The sequence below is a fragment of the Eretmochelys imbricata genome, chromosome 7 (genome assembly GCF_965152235.1).
Source record: "Eretmochelys imbricata isolate rEreImb1 chromosome 7, rEreImb1.hap1, whole genome shotgun sequence".
NCBI classification, from domain to species: domain Eukaryota; kingdom Metazoa; phylum Chordata; order Testudines; family Cheloniidae; genus Eretmochelys; species Eretmochelys imbricata.
Window position 1 is genome coordinate 63,611,372 of NC_135578.1, and position 27,192 is coordinate 63,638,563.

Genomic DNA, 27,192 nt, shown 5'->3' on the forward strand with positions numbered 1-27,192 from the left:
TTTAAAATAATAACACTATTTTTCTCTTTAAAATATAGCCATATGCATTGTGCAAGGTTTTCTGGGACTTCTGGATGTGTGTGAGTTCTTTCAAATGCCAGAGGGAGTCAGTATGATTACCAGTTTGACTGACTGACTGATTTAGTGTTTATGGGAAGCAGCTAGGCATGGGGAATATTATCAATCACCTTTCCACCCCCTGCCAGGAAAGAGTCTGGCACTTCCTCCCTTTGCAGAGTCTGTTTCACATCTGGTTGACTGAATGTAAATAGCAGGTACTTGAAGTAGTTAGATATTATCACCTTCCATGGTTGTGTGTTTGGTTTTGCTTTTGATTCATGCCATGCTTTCTACTTCTATATGTAAGGAGCCGTCAGTATTTTTCAAGCCAATGAAGCTTTTGTTATCTGATCAAAACATGCAGTTACAGAGAACTAGCAGGTTTCAGAGTAACAGCCGTGTTAGTCTGTATTCGCAAAAAGAAAAGGAGTACTTGTGGCACCTTAGAGACTAACCAATTTATTTGAGCATGAGCTTTTGTGAGCTACAGCTCACTTCATCGGAGTGAGCTGTAGCTCACGAAAGCTTATGCTCAAATAAATTGGTTAGTCTCTAAGGTGCCACAAGTACTCCTTTTCTTTTTAGAGAACTAGCAGTGGGACTAAACAAGAACTTTGAATCTGAACACCTGTCCAAAATTTGTGAGTGTGCGTGTGTGCGCACTTTAGAATCTAAACCTGAGCCAGGCTTAGATGCATGGGGCCCATATCAGTAACGAGACAAAACTGGAACTATACCTCCAAACTGTGGCTGGGTCAAAATTCCAATCTTGAAGCCAGATCCAAATTATATTGCTCAGTACCATCTCTAGATAAAGACTTGTTTTTAATAAGACTCTTAAATGCCCTTTGATGCACAGCATACATCACTGTGTACCTTGGAATATTATCTTTAATGCAGGTGACTTTCTAGCGTATGTGATGGAAAGCTGGATCAAAAGCCTAATATACAATTTACCTGATGTTGCTAACAATGATGATGGTTGTATTGGTAGCAAAAGTCAATAAAAGTTTGAAGGTGAGTTTGTGACTGAAGACCTGAGCATTACAGAACTGCACAGCAGGTGGAGAAGATTTTTTTTTTTTTTTTTTTTTTTACATAACTCCATGCCCAAATTGTCCAGCAGGATATCGGATAACATTATACTTAACAAATTAAAAAAATTTTGGAAGCTGTGCTTATCAAAATCTCTGTATCTAGTCTCTGTTTTTATGTTCTCAGAAAGCTGCCTTTTCCAATTTGGCCCATTCATGGGCATGTTATACATCACATAATGCTTCATTCGGGTGTGCACCTACAGCAGAGTATCCCTGGTCCACTTAGTATTGCATTCACGAAGGGAAAATATCAGTTTCCTGACATAGACAAAGTAGAGTAGGCTAGATCAGAGGGAGTGGGTGAAAGATTGGGGAAAGAAAGGTCATTTCAATTGTATATTTTTTTGAGTCATATAATTTGTGAAGATGGATTTGTATGTCAATTAGGATTTTAACTTTCAAACGTTTTGTCATTTCTTTTAGGTATTTTGTTCTGCACAAATTGACCAACCTGAAATTTCTTGATACTCGGAAAGTAACCAAATGGGAGCGTGAGGAAGCCTTGTTACGAGGTGCTTTCATGAAAGTGGTAAAGCCCGTGGATGCTAAGGTAGGAGACTAAATGGAGATTATAACATACACTGATCCCACAAATCAGAGAAAAGTAACTATGCATACCTTTGTTAAACAGTAATATATCTTTAAAACAAGTATTCTGAAAGGTTGGTTAAATCTATGTCTAAGCAATGGACAGAGATCTTGTAGGCCACAGTACTGCTTATTGAGTCAGGTGTGGGACAAAAAAATCCTTAATCTGTATTTTCCAAGTTCAAAATTTTACTGTTAAATCTGATTAATGGACTGTAGTTGTTGCATCATAGTTGAAATGCTGGTTTGAATCATAACTAATCATAACTAATCAACACATACATGTTGCCAGGATCAAAAGATCTTTCTAAAGATCTATAACAACTCTGTGATATGTTAGAAAAGAAGGAAATTTTTCTGACGCTTTGTCCCCTGCCATGCATGTTGTACACAGATGTTGATCTCAGAGCTCACACCTATGGTGTTTATTGACCTTTGGTTGATACAATGTAATTTAATGTGGTGTCATATTAATGAGTGTTGACGGAGAGACAGTTTCTCTAATCTATGATTCAGACTCAAGCTTTCTCACACCAGTTGCCTCAAAATTGGGAAAATAGCATGCCTTTGACTCAAACAGAATACAGATGTGATTTTTTTCCAGTTTGCCTTCTTTCATCATTGATCAGTACAAGATAACAGCACCCTTAGTATTTCAGTGTATTTGTAGCATTACAAATATCTCTTGAAATGATTAGCTATCTAAAATTCTTTTCAAGTTTATTAATCTGGTCGGTTTCTGCAGGCTGTTTTCTTCTCAAAAATACATCATCAATAGTTTATTGCAGATTTCCAATAATGCTGAATAATAGTGCAGCAGCAATGGAATTACACTATATTTGATGGCGTAAGTGTTACTAGATAAATTCCTTATCACCAGTACAATTGCAGTAGATAGCAAATTAATTCAGATTGATTCATTTTATAACTACTAAAATGCTAACGGTTCTTATTCAGGCATAGGTTTGACATATTGTTTACTAAGTATCTTTAGCTATTTCAGCTTTTATAATACAGTGTGTAATAGATGAAATAATTTATTTCTAAGCTTTTTTGAAATGGTTCCTCACAGAGTATTCTTTACTAAATCCTGCAAAATTCAGCAGTTGAAATGTGTAAATTATGTTGTGCTTATGCCACTTGTTTTTTATAATTATTCTCTTTCTATCTGCTCACATTTAATAGGTCATTATTAGTCAAGTTTTAATCTAATGCTATTAACAGTTACATTCTTCATTTATAAATCTATCATTTGTGTTTCGACTAGTGCAGGAGAAAGTGGCAAGTTTGTGTTTGCTGTTAAACCAATTGCTAAGGGTAAGGTGCTTCTCATAGACAGGATCCAAACTCTATCCTTTGTATTACTAATTTAGACAATTGCGTAGTTTTGAATTAGTAGCCCTCTAAGTCTTAAAGGTAAAAAATACATTTATTTCAACAATTCTCCTCGCACAGGGTTCAAATTTAGTGGTGTTGTGGCCTTGTTGAATTTTTTTTTGAAAAAAAATTGTTACAGAATTCAGAGTAACAGCCGTGTTAGTCTGTATTCGCAAAAAGAAAAGGAGGACTTGTGGCACCTTAGAGACTAACCAGTTTATTTGAGCATAAGCTTTCGTGAGCTACAGCTCACTTCATCGGATGAATACTGTGGATCCGATGAAGTGAGCTGTAGCTCACGAAAGCTTATGCTCAAATAAATTGGTTAGTCTCAAAGGTGCCACAAGTCCTCCTTTTCTTGTTACAGAATTGCTGATGTTATCAAGCGTGATAAAATACCTTTGTAAATGCTTTCTGATGGCATGAATAAATACCTGTAAGTGTGCTACAGAATTATCTTCATCATACAAAGTTATACACTATACAAATAACCACTTTTAAAATAAGCAACTGTAATTGAGTTTGAATATACATATAAAAACAAATAATTGCTCTGCGTTAATGTGTTTTACTATGGATGTTCAGACATATAATATGAAAGCATATTTTGCCTGGGTGGAACTGTTGTAGATGCTGTGTGTGTATATATATTTAGAGATACACTACACATATACAAATACAGTGAAAACCATTAAAAGGAACATTTTCCCACGAGTTTCCACAAAAATGGTACTCTAGAATGGGAAATAACTGTGGTATCGCAGAAATCACGGTGTGATAATTATTGAGAAATTATGCTTTTTAGTGGCTACCATTATGTGTATATACAAGTATATATGGTACTCTCCTGTTTATTTGAATGGCCTGGGGGTATCTGAAAGTTTTGGGTAACTGGGCATTCAGATAAATGGAAGTACTATTAACTACGTAGGACTATAAGGGAGGCACACTGCATTTGGATAACTAGGATTTTGGATAAAGGGAATTAATTATACTGTACATGGGTGGGGGCAAGTAGAATCATAGGACTAGAAAGGACCTCGAGAGGTCATCTAGTCCAGTCCCCTGCACTCATGGCAGGACTAAGTATTATCTAGACCATCCTGACAGGGTGTTTGTCTAACCTGCTCTTAAAAATCTTCAACGATGGAGATTCCACAACCTCCCTAGGCAATTTATTCCAGTGCTTAACCACCCTGACAATTAGGAAGTTCTTCCCAATGTTCAACCTAAACAGACCATGTTGAGGTTTAAGCCCATTGCTTTTTGTCCTATCCTCAGGGGTTAAGGAGAATAATTTTTCTCCCTCTTCCTTGTAATGACCTTTTATGTACTTGAAAACTGGCACCATGTGCCCTCTGAGCCTTGTCTTCTCCACATTAAACAAACCCAGTTTTTTTAGTCTTCCCTCATAGATGATGTTTTCTAGACCTTTAATCATTTTTGTTGCTCTTCTCTGGACTTTCTCCAATTTGTCCACATCTTTCCAAAAATGTAACGCCCAGAAATAGACACAGTACTCCAGTTAAGGCCTAATCAGCGTGGAGTAGAGCGGAAACATTGCTACTTGTGTCTTGTTTACAACGTTCTGCTAATACATCCCAGAATGATGTTTGCTTTTTTTGCAACAGTGTTATGCTGTTGACTCATATGTAGCTTGTGATAATTAGTGGAATTGGAATGTGTTGTGAGGGTTTGAATAGATGCCATATGAAAATATTTTCCTGAGTATTGTAGTACACTGAACCTGTTAGATTTATTTTTCATAACAAAATCAAATTTGAAGTTTGGTTTCTTTCATTATGGTAAGCAGGAAATAGAAAAACGTATTCACAAAAAACAAAAAAAACAAAACAAAGCAGATTGATAAACTGGAAGAGGCTGCGATGTGTCATTTTATTCTTTCCATAAAATATGTGGGAGAGCAGAATGACCCATTGAGAACAACACCAGAAATGAGAATAAAGTCAGGACATTTTCATCCAACCCGCTTTTATTTACACAAATGCAGAAGTATCTGGCAATCACAAGTCTTCGCAAAGTCATAAATATTTTATATTGTATAAATTCCTATACTTACATTTATGTCTCAGGTTTTTATTTTTTTAACAAGACACTGCACTTTCTTGTGCTTTGCTTCATTTCATCCTTTGTTGTTTAAAATGCATCTGTTTGTGATGTGACTCTCTGATAGAGAGATGCAGTCATTCATTAGAAAACAGTTTAACGTTACAATGCACTGTTCCATCTCTCCATGTAAAGTGAGCTAAACTTCATTACTCTGTGATGTTTTTATTTTCCTCTGTCAAAATATTGAATGTTGTATCATGCTTGATTTTAATAAAAATCTTGTAAGCCTGGCTAGATAAGGGGCATTGAGCCAGATGAGGAAGCCTCATTTAATGACCAGACTGTGACCTCATTTCAGTGGCATAAGTGTAGATCAAAGTGGAAGATGCCTGTCCAGTGTGAAGTATGTTGCTGGGCATGACAGCACTTCACATCAGAACGACAGCTTAAGAATACGACAGTCAAAATTGCTTAATTATGTCCCAGCTTTGTAATTATTCATCCCTGCTCCTGCAAAGAGCTCAGTTGTCATTTCTTTGACATAATTATTTAAAGCTGTACCCTCCTCCTCTTTATAGCTTGACTATGAATTTTGCTACCAAGTGTTTCATCTTTAAGAACTTAAAAATGCAAAACAGGGCAGGGTTAAATGGGCATAGTTGAAAATGCGCATTTGAGGATTCCCCCTGTTTGTACATTGCTTATGAGCATGAATAAACAAAATGAATGGATGAAGCGTCAGAAAACTGGTTATATTAGTTTTGAAAAAAGCCTACCTGGTAATTTAATTCTTCATCCAGTTTGTATCACATTGGTTACAGTTTTATATACAGACATACTGTAGACATACATCCCCACACTCACGGAGTGTGTGTATGTATATACATATAAATAATAATAATATATCTATATACACCATATTTTAGGGTACCGTGCGTAGTATTATGTTTATTTTTCACAATGTATGCATTTGGCTATTCTAGCGTATTGCCAGTGAAACCAACACTTCTTTGTTTCCCTTACTGCATTTTAACTTTATAGTTTTCTCAGTTATGCTTATAGTAACGGATAATGTGAAGAGGACGCACATGAGTAAGTCTTGTGGTTTAAGCGTGTTGGACCAAATACTCTGCTGGTATGAATCAGCGCAGCCCCAATGAAGTGACTTCACTTCCATGGAGCTATATCAGTTTACTCCAACTGAGCACCTGGCCCATTATGTTCAAAAGATTGAAATTCATTTATTTTTAAATGGCTTTTATTTTGTGATTATTTTTCAAATATTTTACTCTTCACACTGTAGTCTCAAAACCTGACATAGATTGCTTTTTGTAAATACCTAAAAGAAGCTAATTAAGCAACAAGGCAGGTTGAGGGTTATGGCTGTATTTCATAGGATGAGGTCATCTAACTTGTGTTCACACTGTGCTGTTTTGATACCCATCTTCTATAGGGAGGTGGAATGTTATTTTATTATGTTAGGAAAAGTAGATATTTAGAAATGCAGCTAACACCAGCTCAGCTAAGCAAAAACTGCAGTACCTGTTAGTTTTTGATCACTATCAGTGTTTTCATGTTGCTTACCACCCACAAGGTATATTATTTTGCTACCCTAATAGTTTTATCATCTACTTTCTCTAAAGCCATTAAAATCAAATCATACATGAAGGGACATTTGAGTGATTATACTATATGCTGTATAGGTATAAACAAATGGTTACTAGTAAAGTCACTCAAATGTCCCTTCATGTATGATATATATATAGATAGATATAGGTGATATCGCTGTATAAAATAATGCTTCTAAGAATGGAGGCACAATTCTTTGCTTGGATATGTGGCATCTGTATTAATTTGTCTCATGCGCCTTTTTTTTCTTGAATCAGAGAAGTTGGTCATTTATAAAAATAGTAAAAGATACATTAAAATGGGGCCATTTGGAAACCTTTTTTCCCCTTATGCATGCTCATTATTTGTATTTTAACAAACCTTCCTAGGATCCATTGCATATGGACCTAGCACATAGCATCTACACTAGCTACAGAGTTAAGGGCTCTAAAGATGTCGTAACCATACAGCTAAGGGTAGCTTAGAATTCCTCCTTACCTGTAAGGGGTTAAGAAGCTCAAATAACCTGGTTGGCACCTGACCAAAAGGACCAATAGGGAAACATGTCAGAGTTCCCTTCCCACTCTGAACTCTAGGGTACAGATGTAGGGACCCGCATGAAAGACCCCCTAAGTTTATTTCTACCAGCTTAGGTTAAAAATTTCCCCAAAGCACAAATCCTTCCTTGTCCTTGGATGGGTACTGCTGCCACCACCAAGTGAGTTAGACAAAGATTCAGGAAAAGAACCACTTGGAGTTCCTGTTTCCTTAAAATATTCCCCGAAGCCCTACACCCCCTTTCCTGGGGAAGGCTTGACAATAATATTCTTACCAATTGGTACAGGTGAACACAGACCCAAACCCTTGGATCTTAAGAACAATGAAGAATCAATCAGGTTCTTAAAAGAAGAATTTTATTTAAAGAAAAGGTAAAAAAATCACCTCTGTAAAATCAGGATGGTAAATACTTACAGAATAACAAAAGATTCAAAAACACAGAGGAACCCCCTCTAGCTTTAGTTTCAAAGTTACAGAGAAAAAAAAAGCAGGTATAAACCTCCCTCTAGCAAAGGGAAAATTCACAAGTTGAAAACAAAAGGTAATGTAACACACCCTGCCTTATTTACTTACTCTTTCTGCAATATTGAGACTCATTTTGGGATGATTTTAGGAGGAGTTTTCTGACCTGATGCTTCTCTGCTTCCCCAGAGAACACACCAAAAAAAAAGAGCACAAAGCAAGCCTTCCCCGCCCCACCCCCCTGGATTTGAAAGTATCTTCTTTCCACATTGGTCCTTTTGGTCAGGTGCCAACCAGGTTATTTGAGCTTCTTACCCCCTAACAGGTAAGGGGAAATTCTAGGCTACCCTTAGCTGTATGGTTATGACAAAAGGAGTTAAGATCTGTTGTGTCAGTGAAGTGCCAGCTAGTTAAGAACTCTCTCTAAGTGATCCTTGACACAATAGACTGTAAAAGTTTCTTCTGGTCCATTGTGTCAGAATTCCATGTCTTAAAATGGTAAGCAACCACAGATTTAAGACTCCCAACTAGACTGTGATGCAGTAAATAATAATGGCTTCAAAGAAGACATTGCAGTAAGTCACGTTACAATCAGACATGCTGAAGCATCCATCATATACAGTTTCAGAAGTCCCTAAATATATACTTAAACAAGAGACCATAACACAGTGTTCGGTCAGTAGTCCATGTACAGCAATATAGGGTATAAAGAGTACTTAACTCTTTGATTGTAAAAAAAAAAATCCCCAAATACTTCTCACGTGGCAAACTACAGTGGTTTGCAAGGAGTCCTTATTGTCTTTTATGTCAAAGATCTACACCGAGTAATAGTGATGCTTGCCTGGACCAAGACCAACTTGGTGTCTATTTTAAATTTGTCTATTTTAAATTTGTCATTTTAAAATATTTCACTGTTAAAACAAAAACACAATTAAAAATACAAATTAAATCTAGCCACAGAAAATGTTTTGCAGTAATGTTAAAGGTATGAGTTAGAGCATTTAGGAACACTGTACAGAAAACATCATGCTGTAATGGTCTCCAAATAGTGAATCAACTTACTTACCTTACCTATGACAATACTGAGACATAGCAGGGCTGAGTTAAGGAGGCATTGTCACCCTTAACTGGGAATTCCCTTGCTTTTGTAGCTTTAACTCAGATTAATGTATTTTAATGCTCCGATAAGAACTGTGTGTTAAACATAAGGACTTTTTCCTAATTAACCAGAAATTATTTTGCTGACATAAGAACATTAAAATTCAAGATAATCCTCCTCACTAGAAACGTATATTTATGCCCTTTTTCGACTCTCCATTACTGGCACACCTTGGAAGTTTGATCTCTGTACATGATTCTTCTTGATTTCTGTCCGTACCATTTAAGTGAATTATCAGGAATACTTAAAACAAAACAAAGAAAGAGAAATAGGCTGGTGCACTTGCTGGGTCCTCTGTCCTTTTAACTGCTGTTACCAGTGTTGGTTGTACCGAACATAGGTGCATGCTGCTGGTATGGCCAATCTAGTTGCTATTAGTCTACAACCACTAATAGTCCCAGAGACTTTCAACACTACAGCAACCTGCTAGCTCAGGTACTAGTAAATGCCCATTTTAGTAAAGCCCATTTGCAATTAAAAGCAAGACAAAGGGCTCATTCTCCTTTCTTCCTTCACAACTCATTAGAGGAAAGCAAAGTATGGTGATGGCAAAATAAAAACCTTTGGGCATGCAGTTGGAATAGAATTGAAGAACTGTACAAGTAGCATTTATAGATAATCAAAATAGTTTGTTATTTGATCTTGTGTAGACACAAATTTGAGGGATGGTTAGTAGAGGGGTAAGTATCATAACACTGGCACCTTTGGCTGATACTAAAACTCCAATGAAAGTAATGTAATATATTAACCCAGTACTCGTTTGTTGACTTCTGTAATGATTATAGGCTAAGAAGTAAAATAGTCCTAACTCCCCAAGCCAACAACACTCAATGGAAAAAAAATAAATGTGTAAATGAAGTTGGCATTCCAACATATCTGTTGTTCCCTCCTCACAGTAGAGACCCTAAGGCACAATCCTGGACCCTGTGCCCAGTAGGAGAAAACAAATTGTATGTAGGAATGCTCTTCTGGAGTCAGAGGATGGAACCCTCTTTGTTCCCTTCTATCCAGGCTACAAGGTTTCAGCAGAGCTGCTTTACATCTGCTAACAGAGACTCAAGCCTGCATGGCTAGACAATATACCTAGCTTTAAGTGAGGGATTTTGGAGAGTAGATCTGTGTATCCAGCCACTGTTACCCAGATACCCTCACTGTGCACTATAGTACATGGAGTGCTCTGTAGTGAACAGCCTTTGCTTGTGCTGGAAGATTTGGCCTGCACATTACTGGTGCTCTCATCTGTGTATTCAGGTAATAAACTATGATAAAAGCACACCATTGCCAAACTCAAGCATTCAAGAATCATGATCCAGGCCTCAAAAGCTGTTGAGATTATTTTGGGTTCTTTGTCTCCTGGTTTCTGAGTCCTTTTGGGTCACGTGTGTCACACTTTCAAGTTTTTCTGCACAACTGAGGACTGGGAATTTGTTTTTTATGTTATTTTTTTAGAGTTGAAATCTTATTCATGTGATTCTGGAAAGTGGGACTTTAAGAAACCCCCCAATATTGCCAAAGTTGGAGAACATCAACTTTTAAGCCAAAATTATGGGTTAAGTTTGAAGTTTTTGACGAGGAATAAATGAATCGAAAATATTGGACCTGCCATCCCTACCAATCTGAAATGAAACTAATTAGAGAGGAAGGATGATCTGGTGGCTAAAGCACTGGAATGAGAGTCAGGAGATCAGTGTTCTGCTTCTGGCTCTGCTACAGATTTCCTGAATTACTTTGGGCAAGTCATTTAAACTGTTGTTGTGCCTCATCTTATCCTTTATCTCGTCCATTTAGACTGTAAACTCTTTGGGGCAGGGACTCTTGCTTACTGTGTGTTTGTACAGGGCCTAGCACAGTGGGTCCCCTCTCTGCTGCAGCCTCTAAGCACTTAAGTAATATAAATAATTAACAGTAATACTATATTGGAACTGACTGGGCTTCTTTTATTACTTGAAGACATCCCTTGATTTACCGAAAAGACCCAAGAGCTGTTCTTGAGAGCTTTTAAGAACCAGGTAACCTTTGTTATCCTGGTGCCCAAAGAAACATAGTCTTGATTTCAACTCTGAACTGAATCCGTACAGATGTCTCTGAGAACAGCATAAAATGACACAGCCTTTGGGAATTTGGCCCATTTATTATGAAGGCACTCTTACTCTGTTTGCAGCCTTTGCCATGAGATTTTCAACAGGGAATTTTTTTCTTTCTCATCATTGGGCCCAGACTAGAGTTTAGAAATTGTTTTCTCTTAACCCTACTGGTCTGTTTGTGTTTTGGTCTGTGGTAGATTACGAGATATCTTGTCTTAAAATTACGTCATTTTTATGTCATTTTTTGCTTTTTTTAAATCCCTGAGTTATTTCAGTAACACTTTTGAGAATTGCATCACTTGAATACCAATGATAGTTACAGTATTTGAACATTGGGGTTCCAAATTCTCATTTAACATAGTACACTAGTTTTTAGCTCTGTCAATTCTTTAGACCAATAGCTACTAATATTCTGTTAGCATTGAACTAGGAGGGGGAAAGCAAGCTAGGGGGAAATGACCTACCACAGCTACAAAGAATTGTTTTATGTGACTAGAAAGATGAAATTATCAACCTTTGAGTACTATAAATTTGTAGACATCTTGATTCACGGTATCTTTGAGGTTAGCTGTGGAGGAAGAAAAAACCCAAACCCACAAACTTGACAATAGTTAAACAGCTGGTGTGCTGAGATCACTACCTATCATGCTGAGCAGTAAGTCTCACTTTTTCTTTTGCTCCCCGTCTGTTTGTTTGTACCCACCTGTTGTCTGTTGTTTTGTAGTTAATCTGTAAGGTCTTTGGGGCAGGGACTGTCTTTCTATTATGTATTTGTACAGTGTGTGGTACAATGAGGTTCTGGTCTGTGACTCAGACTCCGATACAGTACCACCATGAAAATACGTGGTTCATAATAGATCAGAATTAAAAGTAGTATTTAACTCCCTTTTTTTTAGCTCTTTAGAAAATTTTAAATAGCAAATCTTGGGCTCATGTGTAACTTTAATTCCTTCCAGATATATTGCATGAGGAAATAGTAATTTATGAGTCCATGTGTCTTCCAGCAGAACATTTCTGCAGCAGCGTGTGCTGGTGCAGTTAAAAAGTACAGCTTATATCTGTTACTCAAGTTCATTTCAAAAGAAGAAATTGTTCAGCACTGAAAATTATGCTAAGAGTGCATACTGGAATGGATTTAATTCATTTGCTAAAAACAGCAGAAGAGTCAATAAAAATTGTCATGGCAAGTAACATAGAAAATTGTGTAGGTTATTATACAGTTGAGGGCTCAGTCACAAATCTTCAATATGCAGATGTGGTACCATCAGTGGGGATACAGATGAAGGTATGATGATGCTAAAGTGGCAAAGGAACATAGTCTTCTACGTCTAACCTGGTTTATCTCCACCTGACATGAGAGGAAGAATAGACTCTTGAGGATTAGACAATTGTGTTATGGAGGAGAAGAGGGACTTTTCTTCACTGTTTATTTTCATAGTGATGTTTCTTGAAAGACTAATATATTGTAGCTCTTTTTGAAAGTAATTTTGTTTGGATTTCAATATCCAATACTTGTGTCCAAGACACATTATGGAAATGAAGTCTCTTTCCAAGGACTTGTGCTTTCTTTTTATTTGTTTCTGACTCATGGAATCAAGGTCCTTTTAGTCTTTGATGATTCAATGGCATTAGGGGTGTTAATCCCAGAGCCCTGGCCAAATCCCAATGCAGGTAATTACATTCTGTCTCCCTAGATTTCTCTGCAGTTTTAATGTACTATGGCATTGTTTTTACGTTTTATCCTAAACTGTTATGTAGTGTTGCAGTATGCTATTTAACCAGTTGCTGATGTGTACCTCAAAGTTGGCTGTATTTCAGTGGTAGGTGAATTGATTCCTACATAAGGCTTATTAAATATTTGTAAAACACTTTGAGATTCTCTGGCGAAAGGCACTCTAGGCATTGTTCATCATTTAAAATACATTTAAATGAAGATGGTAACTTGGGAACTTGTTTGTTACCTTTGTTTTAATTTTTCTACTCTTGGATTTGTTATATTTCCCATCTGTTAAGATTGTCTGGAAATTGTGAGATCTTTCGGTATGGAACCCAGTACAATGTCACCAATGTATCCATGACAATAGCATCCTCTAGACATTATCAGACTCTTTGGGTTTAGAACGTGGATGTTTGTCCAGTATTCCACCTATTCACCTAATTTAACTACTTTATTCTAGGGACTCTTGATACGTAGTCACTGGGGGTGAAATCCTGGCCCCCTTAAGACCAGGCAAAATTCTCATTGATTTTAGTGGATTCATGATTTCAGCCCATAAGTTTTTGTTTTTCGCTTGTTGTAGGTAGGATGAGACACGGTATCAATATGGCTGGGTTCTACTTTAGTTCTTGCTTCTGAGAGAAGCTCACATGATTGGATTTTGTTTGCAGAAGACATCACAGGCAAGCGTAGGAATTTCTTTGTATGTCATAATCTTGATTTAAGAAAAGTTAATTCTATTTCAAAGACACTTTTAATATGACATTTGTGGGACTCTGGACTGGTTCATCTCTGTATTCTTTCTCCCCCATGCTGGTGCTTTCCCTGGATTTTGAGGCATGTTGATCCTGAACATTCCCTAAATGGTTGCCCATAGCTACAGTTAGAGTGGTATTCTTAAGTGCAGAGGTACACACATTGTTTACAAACCCTGAGGAAAGCTGATGTAATTTCGCAATTAGACATCATGGCCTTATTTCTTTTGGGAGATAAAATCGATGGCAAAACAACAATAAAAAACTACATGTATTTTGGTAAATGTGAAATATCTGGCTCAGAAGTTGAGAAAACTGTCATGGCTATGTTTTCATATCTCATTTGTTTTGACTGTGATGAGATATGATATGGCTGCCATAATAAGCTCTGCAGGGCATGTACACACTTTGTCTTAAATTGCTTTCATCATCCTACTGACCAACCAAGAAGGTCAGCAATTACTAGGGATTGCAGATGAGCCTGCTTGCAAGGGGCACTGGAAATGATAGCACAATTAGATATTATGTTTGCTTTTATGTTCTTTATAGTGGGGTGTCTTACAGTAACAGACAGGATGCTATCAATAAGGAGGCAATGCACTATAATTAGAGCTTTCTTTGATGTTAATTTGGCTAAGTTCACTGGCATTGTCACTGATAGCAATTATACCAAGTGTTTTCTGCAAGGGTATTTTAACATCATTTTATTTTTCCTGTGTGTTTTTAAATATGATAAGGTTTTTGGCTATATTCCTGGAACTGGAAATCATTATTTCTTACCAGCCCAGAGACTTAATACTGCCACGTATGATCTTAGCTTGAAGATTTTTCTAAGTAGGAGAACGAACCAAAGTGGGTTCCCTTATTGCTGCAGGGCTTCAACTGTTGTCCTGCTGTAGAATGAGGATTATATAATAGTTTGTTCGTTCTTTATAATGTTCATGACTTGTAAGTCAATGAAGCCTCTCCCTTACATTTCTTTTTTGGTATCTTGAGTCTTTTTTCTCTAAACATTGGAAAATAACTGGAACCTAAACTTGTTGGGAGTTAGACCCAGAATTTTTTAGTCCCTCTCCCACACACTTCCTGCCTAGCCACTCCCTTTGTTTACTTTTCTGTTCTTTGTTTTCAGTCAGTCTTTTATGCTGCCTATTATTCCTGGAGCAGCCTACATAATATGTGTTTCAAATGACCACACTCTCTTCTGTTTGAAATCTCCACCTCTTGTAGCTCACATCTGCTCTGGAGCTGATCAAATATAATCTTCCTATGAAATGTACTTCATTCCTTTATGGTAATAACATTTGTACATTCAATTTAAAAAGTCAGTAAAGAAACTGAAGTACAAACAGCTTTTTCTTTTTCTTGTCTTCATGTAGTTGCACACTCTAAAATACCCTATCTGCCTCCTTTTATTTACTATTGTCCTCCATTGACCCTCCTGTGTCTATTATTATGTCTGTAATAAAATTTTAGGTCCTGATCTTGGCAATTGTGTGCAGGTGGACTCTGATGTCAGTGGGGTTGTGCCCAGGGGCAGCAGACCACCAGCACACAACAGGTTGTAGGATCCGACCTTAAATTGTAAACCCAACAGGACAAGGCCCATGTCTTTATATTTGCATGTAAAATGCAGTACAGTAGCACTGTGGTATGTAAGTAGCACATGTCACAGACCCTGGTTGTGATAGAGGTGTTCCGGAGTGGACTACTGCTTTTAATTTTGCTCTGTGAATTAGTTGAGTGAATCTCAAAATATTTGGAGCAGAAGACAATTAAAATATAATGTGGCTTGTATCCACCAAAATTATCCACCTGCTGCTCCAGCCTTGCATCTTGAGACGTGCTCAGGCCAAATAACTTCAGATAAAACATGATGATCCTCCCCCAAAGCAGAGTCCAATGGTCCTGTATGACCTCTAGGAATGATAGGGATGATGCTACCACTGAACACACTCCAAAGCATCAGTCACTTTGTCTTCAGTAAAAAGAAAAGGAGTACTTGTGGCACCTTAGAGACTAACCAATTTATTTGAGCATGAGCTTTCGTGAGCTACAGCTCACTTCATCAGATGCATACCGTGGAAACTGCAGCAGACTTTATATATACACAGAGAATATGAAACAATACCTCCTCCCACCCCACTGTCCTGCTGGTAATAGCTTATCTAAAGTAATCTTCAGGTTAGGCCATTTCCAGCACAAATCCAGGTTTTCTTCAGTGAGGACAAAGACCATAACTAGTCCACAGGGCAAGAACAATTTGGTTGATAGGTTATTTTAGGGGGGGAAAAAAGCTACTCATTTGCTTTTAAAAAGCACTATCCTCCTTCCCTCTCCCCCAATCTAAAGCTACCATTCTGAGAGTTTTTTAGGCCAATATAATTTTTTTTTAAGACATACGCAATGATAATGGCCCTTTCAGCTTATGTCTAAAAAGCTTCCATTACTTCTCTTTGGCAAAGAAAAGGGATGAGGTGAGATCAGGCCTGATATAAATGGATGTAAATTGATTCTCTTCATTGGGTTGCACCTGCTTCCACCAAGGCCAAATTTGGCCTAAAATCTCTGGTTCAGAGTCCAGAGGCTAGAGAGAGCTAGTGGCAGCCTCGTATTTTGTTGGAACACAATGAAAATAAATGCATCAATTTTGTGCCTGGTTGCAGTGGTTAATACCAGTCACAGTGCAAACTAATCCGGCCTTTTACTGAATATCTAATTTCAGCTTCAATTTAAGTCAATAGAAGGTTTTCCATTGAGTTCCATCTCTGAATGAACAGGGTCATGATTTGCATGACTTTGGGTAAATTTCCCTTTCAGGAACAATTGACAGAAATTGGACTTCATAGATAAAGAGCTTGATTTGTATGAGATGCTGAGCACCCTTATTTCCTCTTTGAAGACACTTTGAGCTGAGAGTACTCAGTACTTCTCAGGTCTCCGGAGATATCTTACCCTGATTTATTTTGAAATTCATGTCCTAGTATGAAATGTACATAGCAAGACCTGTAAATCACAACCACCTCTGTGAGTTGATATTTATCTAATAAATGAAGAATGTTTCAAAAGTAGCAGTGTTTTAAATATGCCATAATAAGGAACAATCAAAGTTTTATGAACTAGGATCACTTTTAGAGCCCCTTGATTTCAATGAGCATCTTTCTGTTGACTTCAAAAGGAAATTGATTGGGCCTTTAATTCTGCTTAAAATTTATTTTAAAAATGTTTATTGAAAATATATTTTTACACATGTACGTTTCTCATGCATCCATCATCACTTATGTAGGTGTCAAATAAAAAAAAAATCAGCGTTGTCCTACAAGAATATTATTCTCTGTTCTACCCGTGGTAGTGTGGTGATCCATAGATCATCTTTCCTCTGAAGGCGATATCTATGGTGTATTTTCTAAAGTATTAAATTACAGCTACCTTTGTGTTTCTAATTTATAATCCAGAAGCTAATGGACATGAACCTTCTTTTAATGTACATACAGCAAACTAGCATGTAAATCTTGCCCGGCCAAGTTTCACGAGCAATTGTATTTATTTAAGTTAAAATAAAAAAAAGAAGTAAATTCCTTTGAAAAACTAGCAGACTCTTCCCCCACCCCTTCCCACATTGTAAGACTAAATGTACAACTTTGTTCACATAACTGCTACAAACAGTTCACTATGTAGGCCAAATGCTCTCTAATGCAGTAAAATTAAGAAATAATATGCTTTGAAAGTGATTTATGAGTGTGGTTAAACTGCCAGATTTACAAAGAAATAGTTCAGATCTTGGGAAGCCTCAGGAGTCACGTCAAAAATGAATTTGACCATGATTTAAACTGCTACTTTTCTTACATGACATTTAATATGTGTACTTTGGAGGCCCATATGTCTTTAATAAAATAGCATTAAGTTTTAAATATAATATGAATGCAGTCAGTTTCTAAATTCATAACCTTTTCCACAACTCCAAAATGCTAACCAATAAGGGAGTCATACATGCAATAAAACATAAACCTTAGAAAATAGCTTTTTATTAAAACGGTTAGACAGTTGGCAGCTGTGTTGTAATGTAATAAATACTTGCAGCCAATATGGGTTTATCAGTCTTTGTTTACACTGTAAGCAACTCTGACCAGGCAACTAATTATAACTTGAAACCAAAGGTCAAAAAAAGTATTTATACTATGTCCAGTCAATGTATATTTGGTAGGTGACCCTTATAATGTTAAGAAAAGTTGTTTAATAAGGAAATGCTACAGTATGTTTCCCAGTTGTATTTGTACAGGGATATTCCATTTATTAGTGAGCTTATCCTTTAAGACTGTTCTGAAATGCTAAGTATTTCAGAAATTATGAAATATATTCACAATATAAAGAATTTTAGTGTTTAGTAAATGGAGGCCAAGTAAGTTTAGCGTTTCATGAAAACAGAAATAAAGGAATCTGCTTTATACTGAATTTTATAGTTAATAATGAAAGAATGTTAACATTTTGATGGGTATTGCTTTGCAATACTAGATATTTAATTTATTTAAAATGATATTTCTTAAGAATATTTTTGAAACAAGGGCTTGCGATATCAAAACCAAATTTCCAAACAGTTACTGCACTACTACAGATAGTTTGAACTTTTATTCAAAACAAATAATTCTGGCTTGCTTGCTGTTCTGCACATTTGTCGAGCGTAAAGACTATTTCACAGCCCTGTTACTGTAGTGCTAACCAAATATTCTCTGAGTACAACATTGTAATGAAAGCTATTGAACTAGTATGAGAAGTCATACAGTTTAATAGGAAAAGGTAAATTTTATGCTTCCTATTGAGAGGAGGAAAAAAACCATACGGGATTGCAGTTCATTTCCCTTCCAAAACACTCTCAACTGTCTGATTTTTGGTTAGTGTGGCTCTAGAAAAATGATTAAAAAGTCTGCTTTGAGAAATCACAAGGCGTATATTCAAATGCTAAACTGTAGTCCTCCAGAATTATAGGCATCCCTAGAGCATCCAGAAAATTATTAACAGCATGTAATCCAGCTCAGTGTGAATGCGTCTTTAGTCTGTTAGCCAAATCTTTACATAATACAAATCATTCTACCTATAAAGCACAAATATGTTGTTGTTCTCAACAGGCAATTTAATGCAGCTATAGGGAGGAGAATAAGAGAAAAGAAGATTACAAACTAGCTGATCACACTTTTATTTCTCTTAAATCTCTCTGCATTGCTCTGTGGTTATACTTGTTGAAAGATTGTATGTAACTATGATGTCTATATGATTTGGAAAGCAAATCAGCCTAAGTATGAAGTTTCATTGGATATAGTTTTTAAGGGATTTGATATATTTATTACAAATTTACATTTCCCCCCAGAGCAGCCTAGAACCTATAATGGTTTTTTTTTTGTAATTTTTTTGAAGACTTAAATTTCACTATAGATAGCTCATTTATATTTGTCATCCTGTTGTGCAGCTTTATTCATAGAAGAGCTATTAAAGCTAATCATTTTCTGGGGGGGGTTTAATGAAAAAGAATATTGGAGTTAACAAAAAGTAAGTGTGTGTTGGGAAGAAAAATGCTGTATTGAAATAATACACAGCCACCTTTTGTTAACTATGTCTCCTGACATGCTTAGGGATCAAGAACAAACTATGATGAGCACTATGGAAAAGAGCCTCAGAGTTTAACCAGTAATTCTGATAACCAAAAAGTGGGCTTTTAAAAAAAACTTTCTCCAACATAGATGGGACTCCTCTTCCCAGAGACCTCTGTTTGGCACCTAAATGAACTTAGAATTATGATATCTTTTGTCAAGTATCAAGGGGTATCCGTGTTAGTCTGTATCCACAAAAACAACAAGGAGTCTGGTAGCATCTTAAAGACTCACAGATTTTTTTGGACATAAGCTTATGCCCAAATAAATCGGTGAGTCTTTAAGGTGCCACCAGACTCCTTGTGATACCTTTTGTATTTGTCTTATGCTGCAGCAGCTAGGACATTAAACCATCACTCCAACTCTGCTCAAACTGACGACCATGCCTCCCTTCTATAAAATAACCTCTTCTTGAAAGTTGCAGTCGAGGAAAAGAGGATTGTTTTTACATTATAAGGTGATGTCTGTTAATATCTTCATAGCTTTAATGAACATTGCTGTGATAACATTATTGATTTCTAAATGACAGTTATACAGATCTTAATGGTGACTGTGCAGTTTTGGAAGTTGTGGCGATGTAACTGTGAATTGAAAAGAGCATTGTATGTTTTGTACTGAATCAGTGGGTTTTGAGATTTCTTTTTAAACCTTATTCTTTTTGAGCTGCATTTTTGTGAGTAGTCCCATGCAGTCAACATAGGTAAAGGCTGCAGAATTGGTTCCATAATCTTGTGTTTTCTGGTAGGTGCTTGGTCGAGTGTATCAATTGGAGAGTTAGAGTAAAAAGAGAAAATGTCTAAAAACTGAGTTAATTAAAATGTCTGTCTATATAACTTTATATTCAAAACCAAAAACATATCACCTTCTGTCATAAATATAAAGGGAAGGATAACAACCTTTATGTATGCAGTATAAAATCCCTCTTGGCCAGAGGTACAGAGGTAAGGGGTTAATCAGTTCAATTAACCTAGTTGGCACCTGACCAGAAGGACCACTGGGGAAAGAAGATACTTTCAAATCTGGGGGGGGGAGAAGGGGAGGAAGGCTTTGTTTTGTGCTCTGTGTGTGTTCTCTCCGCGACAAAGAGAGAGACCAAGCAAGTAACCCAGCTCCTACTGAAATGATGCATCCAATATTACAGAAATAGTAAGTAATAGTAAGGAATGCATTAGATTATCTTTTGTTTTAGCTTGTGAATTTTCCCTGTGCTAAGAGGGAGGTTTATCCCTATTTTTTGTAACTTTTCAGTTTTGCTTAGGGGGGAATCCTCTGTGTTTTAAGTCTTATTACCTTGTAAAATTACCTTCCATCCTGATTTTACAGAGGTACTTCTTATACTTTTTTTCTTTATAATAAAGTTCTGTTTTTTAAGAATCTGATTGGTTTTTAGTGTCCTAAAAACCCAAAGGTCTGGTCTGTGCTCACCGTGTTTACCTATCTGGTTGGTAGATTATTCTCAAGCCTCCCCAGGAAAGGGGGTGAATGGGCTTGGGGGAATATTTTGGGGAAACAGGAACTCCAAGTGGTCCTTTTCCTGAATCTTTGTCTAACTCACTTGGTGGTGGCAGCAGCACTCATCCAAGGACAAGGAAGGATTTGTGCCTTGGGGAAGTTTTAACCTAAGCTGGTAGAAATAAGCTTAGGGGGTCTTTCATGTGGGTCCCTACAGCTGTACCCTAGAGTTCAGAGTGGGGCGGGAACCCTGACACCTTCCTAAATATAAGTAAAAGTGCAGTGCTGAGTAACAACAATCTTATGGGTTATCATTGGGCAGGTAACCCATTTGATATTTGTTGTTTTGAGTCTGTAGAGAAGTGGAAGATAGAAAATACTGATTATATGAGGTCAATACTGCCCACCAGAGCAGCATGTATTTCCTCAGTAAAAGACACATTCAACATTGAACGATGCAGTGCTGGAAGGTCAATGACTGCTCCAAAGTAGGGGACGGCCCAGAATGAAAGTGGTTTTTTTTCTAATAATTTATGAAGGTGACTTTGGAGGTGATGGGGAAACAAAAGAGAAGACATGAATATGATATTTCTATAGTCACTTCCATTCTACTTCTGCCTTGAAATTAAAATGTTTATATTCTCCTGTTTGTCTGTAGAAAGCTTCTGAAAAATTGTTTGTGAAATGCCTTTTTTCTTTTATGGATACACATGAGCCCCACAGTAATTTTGTTACTGGAGGACTTGCTTGGTTCCCTTGAGATGAGCTTTTGGGTAACACCAAGCTTGCTTCTTTCTTTCCTTCTTTCTTTCTTATAACCCCATTGCAGAATATGGTTTGGCATTTGGAAATTACTTATTACAAAACTAATGGTTCTCTTCTTCCGAGTCTGGCCTTCTAGATTCTGCCAAGAATTCAGTGAGAATCAAAGGCCAGTGGCTAAGAAGGCACCATAGTGGCGTTACTCAAGATTTATGGGGCTCTAATTTATGGGGATCTAAAATTCAGTAATTCAAGCTCCATAAATCTTCCACTATGGTGAATTTTCAGGCAAGAGACAGTGTGGTCTAGGGGACACGGAGCACATGACTGGAAGCCAGGAGTATTCTTAGGAGTGTTACAGTTTGGAAGTCATTGTGTTGTAATCTGGACTTTCCAGAAGTCCGAAAGGAAGGATAATTGAAGTTTATTTTCAAGTTTTTTTATTTAGCCGGGCGATGTCCACTGAAAAGTTATTTCTAGATAGGACTAAAATGGACATAAACTATCGCAGACTGGAGGAAAGAGTATACAACTAGCAATAAGTCAGATGGTGAAAAGGGATGTATAAGTATCTAGATGGATAGACAGAATGTGTGTCTGATTCCAGGAAGAAGGGACTTTTATGTTTCTGTACATTATCTGACTTGATAAAAGGATGTCTTAATCAAATGCTAATATACAATGTAAATTAAGTTTATCTCAAAAGCACAGAGTAGGACAGAGTCTGTAACTGGCTGATTTCACATTACTCTCAGAAATGTTATTCCCAGATGTAATTCTGACAGGTTAAGGTAGATCCATAGCTGTGGCTGACAGAAGGCCAAGCAGCTTCTACTATACTGGGAGAAAGGTAAACCATTCATTTATTCTGTAACTCAAGTGTTAGGACAGCTCATTCTTTGACATGTGTGGGGTGAAATTAGCAATAGCAAAACTTCCATTGACATCAGTAGGGCCAGGATTTAACCACAGATGTTTAATATCTAACATCGTTTTGTTTCTGCTCTCTCTCCTGCATCTTGCCAAGAAGTACTGCTTTTGTTTAATGTAACCTGAACTGATGTGGATTCTTTAGGTCTGAGAGAACTGTATGCTGGAGCTTTACAAGGAAACATATCTCTCTTCGCTCTCAAAGGAGAAGAGAGAATAAATTAGACCACCTTTCTCTTGTTAAGGATATGGGGAAGACAACAGTCTTTCCAAAAGAGTAGTGGACGCAGGAGGACCTTCAGATACCACTGTGAGCACAAGACGGTGAAATATCCTAAGGGTGTAATGCACCATTACTGTTCTTGGTGGGGGCTGCTAGTCTAGCCTTCTAGGTACTATTGCCCAACACTTTCCATTATAAGACCTTATTTTCTGTTTTATTTTATATGGTGTTATGGTTTAATCTCATTGTGAAATGGGTTATTCTCGTGCATATTCCCCTGCATACATTCATAAATATTCTTGGAATATAAAGCGGGTATCAGGGGATAGCCGTGTTAGTCTGTAGGTTACAAAAACAACAAGGAGTCCAATGGCCCCTTAAAGACTAACGGATTTATTTGAGCGTAAGCTTTCATGGGTAAAAACTCCACTTCTTCAGATGCATGGAGTGAAAATTACAGATGCAGGCATAAATATACTGACACATGAAGAGAAGGGAGTTACCTCACAAGTGGAGAACCAGTGCTGACAGGGCCAATTCGATCAGTGTGGATGTGGTCCACTCCCAATAATAGATGGGCAGGTGTCAATTCCAGGAGATGCTAAGCTCCTTTTGTAATAAGCCAGCCACTCGCAGTCCCTATTAAAGCCCAAATTAATGGTGTTAAATTTGCAAATGAATTTTAGTTCTGCTGTTTCTCTTTGAAGTCTGTTTCTGAAATTTTTTTTGTTCAAGTATAGCTACTTTTAAATCTGTTATAGAACGTACAGGAAGATTGAAGCGTTCTCCTACTGGCTTTTGTATGTTACCATTCCTGATGTCTGATTTGTGTCCATTTATTCTTCTACGTAGGGGCTGTCCGGTTTCGCCAATGTAGAGAGGCATTGCTGGCACATGATAGAATATATAACATTAGTAGACGTTCAGATGAATGAGCTTCTGATGGTGTGGCTGATGTGGTTGGGTCCTCTGATCGTGTCACTAGAGTAGATATGGGGGCAGAGTAGGCAACAAGGTTTGCTACAGGGATTGGTTCCTGGGTTAGTGTTTCTGTGGTGTGGTGTGTAGTTGCTGGTATTTGCTTCAGGTTGGGGGCCTGTCTGTAAGCGAGGACTGGCCTGCCTCCCAAGGTCTGGGAGAGTGAGGGATCGTTTTCCAGGATAGGTTGTAGATCATTGATGATGTGCTGGAGAGGTTTTAGCTGGGGGCTGTACGTGATGGCCAGTGGTGTTCTGTTATTTTCCTTGTTGAGCCTGTCCTGTAGTAAGTGATTTCTGGGTACCCATCTCTCTCTGTCAGTCTGTTTCCTCACCTCCCCAGGTGGGTATTGTAGCTTTAAGAATGCTTGGTAAAGATCTTATAGGTGTTTCTCTGTCTGAGGGATTGGAGCAAATTTGGTTGCATCTTAGGGCTTGACTGTAGACAATGGATCGTGTAATGTGTCCTGGATGGAAGCTGGAGGCATGTAGGTAAGTATAGCGGTCAGTAGATTTCCGGTATAGGGTGGTGTCAAGGTTTCTTCCCCACTCTGAACTCTAGGGTACAGATGTGGGGACCTGCATGAAAACCCCCCTAAGCTTATTTTTACCAGCTTAGGTTAAAATTTCCCCGAGGTACAAACTATTTTACCTTTTGCCCCTGGACTTTATTGCTGCTACCACCAAGCTTCTAACAAATATATAACAGGGAAAGAGCCCACTTGGAAATGTCTTTTCCCCCCAAAATCCTCCCAAATCCTACACCCCCTTTTCTGGGGAAGGCTTGATAAAAATCCTCACCAATTTGCATAGGTGAACACAGACCCAAACCCTTGGATCTTAAGAACAATGAAAAAGCAATCAGGTTCTTAAAAGAAGAATTTTAATTGAAGAAAAGGTAAAAGAATCACCTCTGTAAAATCAGGATGGTAAATACCTTGCAGGGTAATCAGATTCAAAACATAAAGAATCCCTCTAGGCAAAACCTTAAGTTACAAAAAGACACAAAAACAGGAATATACATTCCATTCAGCACAATTTATTTTATCAGCCATTTAAACAAAACAGAATCTAACGCATATCTAACTAGATTGCTTATTAGCCCTTTACAGGAGTCCTGACCTGCATTCCTGCTCTGGTCCTGGCAAAAGCAACACACAGACAGAGAGAGCCCTTTGTTTCTCCCCTGCCCTCCAGCTTTGAAAGTATCTTGTCTCCTCATTGGTCATTTTGGTCAGGTGCCAGCAAAGTTATCTTTAGCTTCTTAACCCTTTACAGGTGAAAGGGTTTTTTCCTCTGGCCAGGAGGGATTTAAGGGTGGTTAGCCTTCCCTTTATATTTATGACAGGTGGTGTTTATGTGATCATCACTTACTTGCACTGTAGTGTCCAGGAAGTGGATCTCTTGTGTGGACTGATCCAGGCTGTTGTTGATGGTGGGGTGGAAATTGTTGAAATCTAGGTGGAATTCTTCAAGGGACTCCTTCCCGTGAGTCCATATGATGAAGATATCATCAATGTAGCGCAAGTAGAGGAGGGGCGCTAGGGGACGAGAGCTGACAAAACATTGTTCTAAGTCAGCCATAAAAATGTTGGCATACTGTGGGGCCATGCAGGTACCCGTAGCAGTGCCACTGACTTGAAGGTATAAGTTGTCCCCAAATCTGAAATGGTTGTGGGTGAGGACAAAGTCACAAAGCTCAGCCACCAGGTGTGCTGTGGCCTCATCATGGTTCTTGACAGCATATAGTCCGTCCTCATGTGGAATATTGGTATAAAGAGCTTCTACATCCAGGGTGGCCAGGATGGTGTTTTCAGGAAGATCACCAATGCATTATAGTTTCCTCAGAAAGTCGGTGATGTCTCGAAGATAGCTAGGTGTGCTGGTAGCATAGGGTCTGAGGAGAGAGTCCAAATAGCCAGATAATCCTGCTGTAAGTATGCCGATGCCTGAGATGATGGGGCATCCAGGGTTTCCAGGTTTATGGATCTTGGGTAGCAGACAGAATACCCCTGGTCGGGGCTCTGGGGGTGTGTCCGTGTAGATTTGTTCCCGTGCTGTAGGAGGGAGTTTCTTGAGCAGATGGTATAGTTTCTTCTGGTAATCCTCAGTGGGGTCAGAGGATAGTGGCCTGTAGAATGTGGTGTTGGAGAGTTGCCTGGCAGCCTCCTGTTCATAATCCGACCTGTTTGTTATGACTACAGCACCTCCTTTGTCAGCCCCTTTGATTATAATGTTAGAGTTGTTTCTGAGGCTGTGGATGGTGTTGCGTTCTATACGGCTGAGGTTATGGGGCAAGTGATGCTGTTTGTTCACAATTTCAGCCTGTGCACATCTGCGGAAGCACTCTATGTAGAAGTCCAGTCTGTCATTGCGACCATCAGGAGTCGACCACGCAGAATTTTTCTTCCTGTAGTGTTGGTAGGAGGGTTCCTGTGGGTCAGTGCACTGTTCAGTGGTGTGTTGAAAATATTCCTTAAGTCGGAGACAATGAAAGTAGGTTTCCAGATCACCGTAGAACTGTATCATGTTCGTGGGGGTGGTGGGGCAGAAAGAGAGTCCCTGAGATAGGACAGACTCTTCCTCCGGGCTCAGTGTGTGGTTGGATAGATTAACAATATTGTTAGGTGAGTTGAGGGTACCACTGTTGTAGCCCCCTGTGGCATGTTGGAGTTTAGATAGTTTACTGTCCTTTTTCCTCTGTAGAGAAGTGAAGTGTGTGTTGTAAATGGCTTGTCTCGTTTTTGTAAAGTCCAGGCACGTGGAAGTTTGTGTGGAAGGTTGGTTTTGTATGAGAGTCAGTTTTGAGAGCTCATTTCTTGATCTTCTCCTGTCTGCTGATTCTTGGAATATGTTTTCATTCCTTCAGGATTTGATTTTTTTTTTTTGAGGGGGAAGATAAGAGCTGTGTAGTCATTGCAGTTTCTCATGTTCTTTCCTCAGTTTTTGTATATGATAAGGGTGTTTAAAAAGCCTTTGTCAACTCTTCTTCTCTTGCACAGTCTTTATAAATATTTATAGAACACCATTAAGAAGAGCTAATCCATTACAATGTTTTAGGTTAAGATTAGCACTGACATATGTCAAGCTTATCATGGGATGGTCCCCCTTTCTTTATGCATATGGCTAAAAGTAAAAGACAAATAGATGAATGCACCACAATTGATGGAGCTTTTATTCCTTTTCAGTCCTTTCCTTTTCTATAGTACAACATACAAATTGTTCCTGGTATTATGACTTTCACGCGAAAATATCACATTGATTTGCAGCTGATTACATGAAAATATGTGTATATCGGTATAATATTTCCTACCTCTAGGAGATGTGCTAGGCAGGAGGGAAATAGGTTCCAAGTAGTAATATGCAGTCCACCATGTGTTTGGTTTGGATGCTTGCTGAAATTTGTTAAAGTCTGTTCAGGCCTTCCTTTGCTGTTTACATCCTCCCACCATCATCCCAACTCAACCTGGGAATAAAAGATACATTGTCTCCTATGTGACTTAACCCATTTCAGACCTTAGATATTTTATTAGAGTCCTGAAACATCAGAATTTCTTGATAACTTTCTGTCTCTGTAACCACAGCTTTAGAAGTGGGATTTCCAGCAGCCTAATTTTGGTCTCGTTGAATTCAATTGAGATTTTAGTATTGACATAAATGGGAGCAGAGGG

At 38.0% G+C, this 27,192-nt stretch overlaps 1 protein-coding gene across 1 annotated transcript in view; it reads left to right on the forward strand.

Moving 5' to 3' along the window:
• The window catches only part of LRMDA (leucine rich melanocyte differentiation associated), a 935,990-nt gene that overhangs the window by 544,840 nt on the left and 363,958 nt on the right, over positions 1-27,192 (forward strand). The window contains exon 5 of the mRNA XM_077823336.1: positions 1,581-1,707. Coding sequence (XP_077679462.1) covers positions 1,581-1,707 — 127 coding nt within the window. The remainder of the gene's footprint in view (positions 1-1,580; positions 1,708-27,192) is intronic.